The 8,729-nt window shown below is 41.6% G+C and overlaps 1 protein-coding gene across 1 annotated transcript in view; it reads left to right on the top strand.

Annotated features, from left to right (window-relative positions):
- PLIN2 (perilipin 2) overlaps nt 1–6,622 on the top strand; it is a 23,653-nt gene extending 17,031 nt beyond the window's left edge. Inside the window, exon 7 of the mRNA XM_004391208.3 lies at nt 1,917–6,622. Coding sequence (XP_004391265.2) covers nt 1,917–2,228 — 312 coding nt within the window. The 3' untranslated portion in view covers nt 2,229–6,622. The remainder of the gene's footprint in view (nt 1–1,916) is intronic.
- Nucleotides 6,623–8,729: the final 2,107 nt, after the last annotated feature.

Here is an 8,729-nt window from a genome sequence, read left to right as displayed (position 1 = left end):
TGGATTTCTGATTGCTGTCTCTCCATGGATTCTTGCAGCCTGTTAAATTTGTCATTATGCTTTTCTCTAATCTTTTTAATGTCCTCTGTTGCGGGTTCTGCATTTTTCTTAGTTTCCTTGAAGAGTTCTGTATATTAATCTTTAGTATTCTGCCTCCGGTAATTCCAAGAAGTTTTCCTCCCCTGGAAAATTTCTAGATTCTTTATTTTGGGAGCTTGCTGAAGCTGTCATAGATTGCTGCTGTATGTGATTTGATATTGACTGTTGTCTCCGAGCCATCAATAAGTTATTATATTTATTTATTTTATGTTTGCTTACTGTGTCGTAGCTTCCTGTTTTGTTTTGATATGCCCAAACAGCCTGCTCGTGTGAGCTAGTTTGATTAATGGCACCTTCAAAGCTCTAATGTCCTGTCACCAGGTGGTTAGATCTGTTACTAGGTATGTGAGCTCAGGAGTCTGTCCACTCCTCTTGTATGGATTCAGCTCAGCTGCCCAGGTAGATAGCCACCAAGTGTGTGGTGTAGGCTCTCACTTACAGTCCTAGACAGTCATGGGTGATTGGTGTAGGCACAGGCATCTGGCTGCAGCAGGGGGACACACTCTGAGCAAGGCGGGGGCTGATGGCTGCCCCCGAGTGTCCAGGGAGGAAGGCGTGTCCCTGTTCCCTGGAGCACATGGGTGGGTTTTGCAGCCGGACTATGAGCACCTAATGCTGTTGGCTGTAAGGACTGAGTGGCACCTCTTATTCATGGGCCCCTGTCACAGGTGGCTAGGTGGCATGGGTGGAGCCACCAGTCCTCAGGCCACTGATGTGGGTAGGTGAAGACCCTGCTTAATGGGTAGAGCAGTGTCATATGTCAAGAACCTGCCACTTCTGAAACAGTTGAAGTTAGACTTCTGGTATATACCCTGTTGTACTGTGGTAATGAGGGCCTATGCTGTTGAGATGGACCCACACAAGTCTGTACAGGGGGAAAAGCACTCAAAGTCCGTGGATCCCTTATGCTTGTGTCTAGGCAAAGGAGCTGTGCCTACCCTGGGTTCCTGGCTTAGGGGAGCTGGCAGTTTATTTTTTCCCCTCTTTGTTAATTTGTTCACTCTCCAAGGATGGCTCCGGGCATGTGAGGGATTGTACTTCTGGCCCAGGGGACTTGGCAATGGCTGAAGCCAGTCCAGGACCCAGTGCAGAGCAGGGAGCGGAGAGGTAAACGGGAGAGAGGTTTTTCCCTGAGTGGGGTGTTTTTTCATCTGCATGCAAGTACTTATCTTTTGCCGATGAGGGCCGCTTCTCACCGGTTCTGGGTGGCCGTGTAAACTCTCTGGCCCTGGGTCTCTCCCGGTGCGGAAAATGCGCCTCCCAAGCACTGCCGCTTGCCTGCCTCACCACTCACCCCCGAGCTGATCAGGCCTGAAGGGCTCAGGCTCTCGCTGGGTCAGGTCTGGCAACTCCTCGCTGCTTCCAAACCGTCTCTCCCTCCCCCTGCCACTCAGTCCATTTCTTCAACTCTGCCTTTGATGTTCAGGGTTCCCAGATTGCCATATATAATCAAATCACTTGTTTCTTCAGGTCTTTGTTGTAAGAAGGTCCACCGGAAGCGTCTGTCTACTCTGCCATCTTGGCCCTGCCTCCTGCCTGTTAAATTTCTTAAGCTTAAGTTGATGAAGTTGGGAGACTTAAGCACTAGTTCGATTCCCTATATCAGTTGTTAACTGGAACAAGTTACTTAAACTCTAAGCTCATGTTCATATCTATGGCATATGAAAATACTGTTGCACTCATGGTTGTTATGATTATGTTTAAAAGGCAAAGAAACTCCATATATGTGGTGGACACATTATCAGTTCACTGTAAGTGTAAATTGATTCATACATAGCACCATTGGATCCCTGCTAATTCTTTGACTTATTTTTTAGCACATTGAGTCGCGCACCCTTGCTATTGCCCGCAACCTGACTCAGCAGCTCCAGACCACCTGCCACACCCTGCTGTCCAACATCCAAGGTTTACCTCAGAACATTCAAGATGAAGCCAACAACTTGGGGGTCATGGCAGCTGACATCTATTCAGTGTTCCGCAATGCTGCCTCCTTTAAGGAAGTGTCCGATGGCCTTCTCACTTCTAGCAAGGGGCAGCTGCAGAAAATGAAGGCGTCTTTAGATGATGTTATGAGTTATCTTGTTAACAACACGCCACTCAACTGGCTGGTAGGTCCCTTTTATCCTTAGCTGTCTGAGTCTCAGAATGCCCAGGCCCAAGGTGCAGGGCCGGACAAGACCTGGCAGGAGTCCTAGCAACCTGAACATAAATCCCATTAAACCTTGTCCCTGTCATCAGTGCATGGTCCAGCCAGCCAGATGACAGCTTCTGTTATGTTGAAATTAATGTGCTAGACAAATCGAATTGGGAAAGCAGGTAGCTAGAAAAAGGGTCCTCAGTTATAGTTACTTCCAGCAGGATAAAGAGCTATAAAGTTTCTGGCATTAGCAGATATGTTGTCTTGTTTACCTGGCTGGTAATAAAAGAATGAGAAACTTGTCAAAACCTAGCCAGAACTCACTAAAAGTTCAAGTGAACTTGTGGTCTCCTTCTGTGGCCATTGTGTTGTCACTGTTACTGTATGTTTATACTAAATAAAAACTCCTTCATGTAGACTCTGGTATGAATTGATGTCTGCTCTGGTTTTGTCTGAGCAGGCCTCATCACTGGTTTCCCTTGTGATGCATGCTTGTACTACTTGGCTTTAATTTCTTATTTCTCATAAAGAAATTTCACCTTTGAATTAATAAAATTCACTGAAGAATCGATCAGTTTTATGCTGTTTGTTCCGTGTGCTTTGTGTGCTGCTTTCATAGAGCTGCTTGTCCTGCGTGACAGAGTTATTAATATACATACACAAATTCCATTTGATCTGTTGATAAATTTGGCAGGGTGATAACATTGGAAAACTGTTGTTAAAAATGAAATGTTTGATAACAGGTCTTAAGTTAAAAGCTGATGTGCATATTAGAATTTTACTGGGTGATGGTTGTTCCCATTATTTGCCAATTTACTGGACCCCTGAGAGTAGGCTCTTAAGTCAGTAGAAGGATCTACTCATAGTTGACAGCCTTGCTGAAAGGGAATCAAAGCTGAAAGGAAATGAGTATTTTCATCAGTCTCACATAAAGGCAGTAAGCATTTTTTGCCAAAGGGCAAGTTAAAGTATGAGCCCTATAGTGAGATCATTCAGGTCTGTTTTCAGCTGAATTTAACTTACGGTGTTGTCATTTTGGAAGAAATTCACTATCTTGAAATGTTCGTGAGATAGCATTTAGAAGACCATGGGCAAATAAATAATAAGAAGTAAAAGGATTCTGGGACCCCTACAGAAAAGAGTCCTTGCCTCCTACCTAAGGTTCTAGTCCAGACTTCTGGCCCCGTCAGTGTTGGTCAATTATTTAGGAAATATGATGAATCTCCTTATAACTGAGGTGCAGCATATCAAACTATTTCAAAAAAGCAAATCTTAGAACTTGTGAAATAGGGCTACACATGCTTCTGCCTGACTTTGCCTGCTAAAAAGGTAAAAAGGGCTGCCCTTCAGCAGAACTGAAGTCTAAGTCAAATTTGTCTCCTCTTTTCTGCCCTGGCTCCCCTCTTACCTCCCATGGAAACGAAGTGGCACATTTTACATGCACCTTTGGTGTGAATGAGTCCATCAAAGCTTTTTATCAAGTTACAGAACTAAACTTTTCCCCCTCAAGGTAATTTCCGGAACCATTAGGCAGGTGAGTTGAGTTGGAGGGCAGGAGATCACTGAAATACTTGGAGACCACTCTTTAATTTATTTTGCAGCCAGGAAGCTTCCAGTTCTTGGGAAGGGTGGACTTTTGTGATTTATGGGCTTCCAGGATAGAGCCTGTCCACTTGCCTACCTCTTTCCCTAGAGCCTGTGACACTTTAAAAAACAAAAGTTTCTTAGTCCAAATCTGGCATGCCTCTACCCCTTTGCCTCAAAACTCCAAGGCTGTTACTTTGTGGTTTATTTTAACTAGTTGGAAAAATCATATGCTATGGCTATACGCATGCTTTTTTATCCTGGACATACACCTTTATATTTCCCTGTTACAAGAGTTTAAATGACAACTGAATTCTTGTGAAAAGGATACAGGTCTGAAAGGTGTTGATGAACAAGGACAAGGTACGATGCAGATCACTCTTGACTTCCAGATGAGCAGTACCAGCCTTTGCTTTTTGCCATGAGCTGTGCACATTGGTTTCGTCTGTCTTTATGTCTCAAGTTTGTGTCTACATTCGCTACACTCAACTGTTAACTTGTCTCAATTTGTGTTGTCCTTGTAACTTGCAGCTTTACTGTTGCATAGCTCAGCAGTTTTAGTTTAACAGACTTTTTCTCAAGGAGGACAATTCTTTTGAGGGAAAAAGCTGACTAAACCGAGTGCAGTATCTAACCATGACAGAGTCTTAAATATTTGGCTGAATGAACCCTGGCACAGTACTCATAGCATGAATAAGATCACATTGTTTTTCAGTGAGCCTTCTCCTGCCTGTTCTGCCAATGCCAGTGATTATCAATGGGGGAGATCGGTTATCAACTCAGGTCTTCTAAGAGTTCAAGGATATTTTTGTCCTTTACGTGTATAGTGTGTAATATGAACTTCCTGGTTAGTCCTGGGAGAAAAATCAAAGGAACATAGTGTAATAGCCATTAATTTCTGAGCCTTAGTTTTCTCATCTGTAGAGTAAGATTAATGATGCCTGAACAGATGGAAGTGAAGTGGTTGAGGATGAGGTGCTTTTCTAATTTGCATAAAGCTAGGGTATGGACTAGCAGTGGTCCTGTAGGATGCAGCCTGCCCTTCCAGGGCCAAGTGGAAGGTGGGGCCACTAGAGGCCGGGAAGCACCACCTGTGGGACAGTGACAAGTAGTATCTTTAACTGGCCAGTTAAGCTTTCCAGTTAGGTGTGAGTACATAATAATAGATCATGATTAGGAAAATACATCTACTTTGAAAAAAATAGATATTGAAGATCTAATGAAGTAAAAAGGAAAAAACTAAAATTTGGTTTCCCTGAGATTACCATTTTTAGAGTATTACTTAGCTCACAGGTAGAGGGGAGGGGAAGAAGGAAGAAGGAGCAACATACTTGTACACAAATCTTTAAGAAATTGAGTCTAAACAATGCCTGGGAGAGCAGGTTTGGGGGGGATGGAAAGGAAGCCCTGTCATCAGTGCCCTTTGTGGCACTGGGAGTAGCCCAGCTGGACCTCGGTTCTGATCCAGCTCCCTAATATGCATAGATGATGCAGATTAGGGAGAAATGAAATCTAGTATAATGAAAGGCTTTGAATCTCATAGAAGAGGGTAGTCTTGATGTAGAAAGATCTTCTAGGTCTTTTGGCTTATTACTGATTTCATGAAAATGCTGTTTGAGAGAGCCATGTAAAAGATGTTAGAGCCATATTATAATACCTACATTTTGGGCTAACATTGAAAAATCTGCTTGGTACATTCACTGGGTAGTCAATGTGCATACGTAGGTTCTTACATTATTGTAGATACGTAGCTGCATTAACAAAATGGTTCAATTCAATATTTGAGTTTCTAATAAGACATAAACTCTTCCTTGAAGGAAATGTAAAATGATCTAAAAAAACTCATAGTTTTAGGGGAAGATTGTCAATGAATATTTGAATAATATTCTGGAATAGAACGCTGTTTGTCCCTTACCCTTAATGGCCCTGGGCTGCTAATTTTCCAATTCTCTGCCTTTATTACAAAATTAACATGCAAAATATGGCACTTCAACATAAGGCAGTATAGGAATGGCAGGACAACAATTTGGGTTTTAAGTTGTATTGACGAAAGCAAAAGAGAATGCTGACTTAGATGATATTTCCTGTAACGGGAAGATAAAATGTCTAAAGACTTCAGAACTTAAGGAAATGAGGAAGGTGGTAGACATCGTTAACCAACATTTTACAAAAGTAATGAATAGATTAAATGGACTTTTGTGTAAATATCATTGAGGAAGAAATATTTTCCATTTAAATTATAATTTAGCATTAATAAGAGCAGATGTTGACTAGTATGAATCAAGTACTTTTCCTTTTTCATTGTCTGTATTACACAGGAAAGAGTGGTGGTGTTAACCCAAAGGTCCGTGGTTTGAACCAACCTGCCGCTTCGCTGGAGAAAGATGTGGCAATCTGCTTCCATAAAGAGTTACAGTCTTGGAAACCCTATGGGGCCTTTCTGCCCTGTCTATAGGGTCACTATGAGTTGGAATTGACTTGATGGCAGTGGGTTTGGTTTCGGTTGTACTACATAGGCTAGAGCACGGGAAAACTTTGCTAAGGAGGTAGTGAATACATCTATCCGACCAAGTCCCCTGTGTAAAATGGCTCAAGTGATCTCTCTGCACGGATAAATCACACTGTCTTTCAGTGAGCCTTCCCCTGCCCGCTCTGCTCTGCGTATGCTGGTGATTATCAACTTGGGAGACTGATAAAATGCAGATTCCTAAGTCCCTCCCCTTCAGAGTCTAGTTAGTCGTCTAGAGGTAGGATCATGCATCCACAGTTTTTAAAAAGCACCTCTTAAAAAAAAAAAAAAAATCCCTAGTGATTCTAATGCAGGTAAGCTACTGACCATACTTTGAAAACCACAGGAAATAGAAAATGAAAGCTTTTAACCTGAAACAAAAATAGGGATAGGGTTAAAAAAAGTTTTTAAATGATGAGAATGGTTTGCACAATTTGAAGAATCTAATCAATGTCATTAATCTGTACATGTAGAAATTGTTGAATTGGTGTATGTTCTGCTGTATATATTTTCAATAACAACAACCAAATTGTTTAAAAAAAAAGGAAATTAAAATAAAAAAAAATTAGACTAGGGTTAGCTATAGCCCTTTCTCAACAAAGAAGACCCTCAATGTGGGCTCCATAAAATGTCTTATTTTAGAAAGACTTACTTCCTGATGAAACTGCTCAAATGAATCAAACACACAGGGGTTAACATTGACTAGTTGAATGTTGTGCAACAGATAACAAGAATCATTTTAATTTGGTTGTGATCAGTGCTAATTTACTCCCTAGGCTGAGAGTTCTAACCGTTTCCTTGGACTCTTGCTAGCCAAGGACAAAGCATTGGTGTACAAGAGGGTATTCCTACTTTATGACCGAGGCAGGGGGTATGCATCTAGCCCGCTCAACTGTGCCAAATTGTTCAGGTAAAGGGTAAAGAGAGAATAAAGCAGAACCAAGATACTCCTGATTCCTCTAATTCACAAGCACATAATCAAGCTGCATAAACTATTATGGACAGTGAGAGATTTCTATCAAAATCAAACTCCAACAGGGTTAGTCTTACATATTTGGTATTATAACTAACCGTTACGTTCTTCCACGTTCCTTTTATCAACCTGTACATTAGAATTACTTTTATACAACAAAACAAATTTTTAGTTTTTCTTTTTTCACTTTATTAATTCTTCAGTGCCTAGACTCTGTTTTTAAAATAACTTCCTGATCCTCTGTCACGTTTATAGGCACTGCACGCGTACTCACCTGTACCAGCCACTGAAACCCCCACAGTTGGTGTTTCTGTTCCTCTAGTAGACCCACCCATCCTGGGGCCTGGGCCACCTCTAGCCTACCTTTATGCAAATTAGAAAAAGGCCTTCTATCCTTAACGTGCTTTAGTGCCACTCCCTGGAAAATTTTCATAACAGATATGCAAATCTATGAAGTCTGTGATATGGAAGGTGCCCCATAAGATTGCATGGTACACAACCTGCAAAAAAAAATGTATGCAGTGTTCAGGCAGTCCTATCATGGCCACTTGGTTTTCTTGAATGGAATGTCTTGCTGGTTTGCTGTCCTTGGCTGGAGGGACTATAGTTACCTAATTAGTTCTGCAGTAAGCATCTGATTCTGAGTTTGGCCTCCGTCCCTGATGGGCATTCTCAGTAAGAGTCTCCTTACATTTCTGCTTTGATGGTCTATGTTTTCCATTTATGTCAGTGGAAAAGAGATTTAATTTAGAAATCTGTGGAAGGATTCCACTTGTGCCACATTTCTAAAAACCCCATGAAATTGTTAGGCAGGACTACCAGATTACATACTAAAGCCACCATGAAAAGCTGATAGATCATAATTACCTCTTAGCTGTCCCAACCGCCCCTTTTTCCTTCACAGCCTTCAAGTAGGCTTTGGTGATAGCTAGGGATAATGAAAATTAGACCTCTCAATCATTTTGGATATATGGAAGGCCAATTTCTCATGTAGTTCTCCTAAAGCATTTTGGAACTAGAGGTACTTCTTTTGATGGTGGAGCTGGGGTAACTTTTCTCCTAAAACCTTGATGTCTTTCCAAAAAGTGTGTGGGACCTCCAGCTTCCTGCAAAGAACTATAATTTAGGTCAACAGTAGATGGTCTGTAGTTGATTTTGGAGGTTCAGTGGGGGATATTTAAGGAACTAAAAATAATCAAAGCTACTGTTTATTGAGCTACCTTTATTCCTCACCTATAGTCCAATCAATTAGAATTTTCCTCACATGAAGGATGAGGAAACTGAGGTAGAAAAGGTTGATATGTGCAGGATGGGAAGATAGTCTGATGTTTTACTGATGTCAAAGCTCTTACGTTTTCCATTCTAGCACTCTAGACCTCTGATAGGAAAAGACTGCAGCTTACATCCTTGTTTGGGGCCCAGAAAAT

This window comes from Trichechus manatus, unplaced genomic scaffold (assembly GCF_000243295.1).
Source record: "Trichechus manatus latirostris isolate Lorelei unplaced genomic scaffold, TriManLat1.0 scaffold00025, whole genome shotgun sequence".
Classification (NCBI taxonomy): domain Eukaryota; kingdom Metazoa; phylum Chordata; class Mammalia; order Sirenia; family Trichechidae; genus Trichechus; species Trichechus manatus.
The sequence above is the reverse complement of the archived record's forward strand: the minus strand, read 5'-3'. Positions and strand labels throughout refer to the sequence as shown.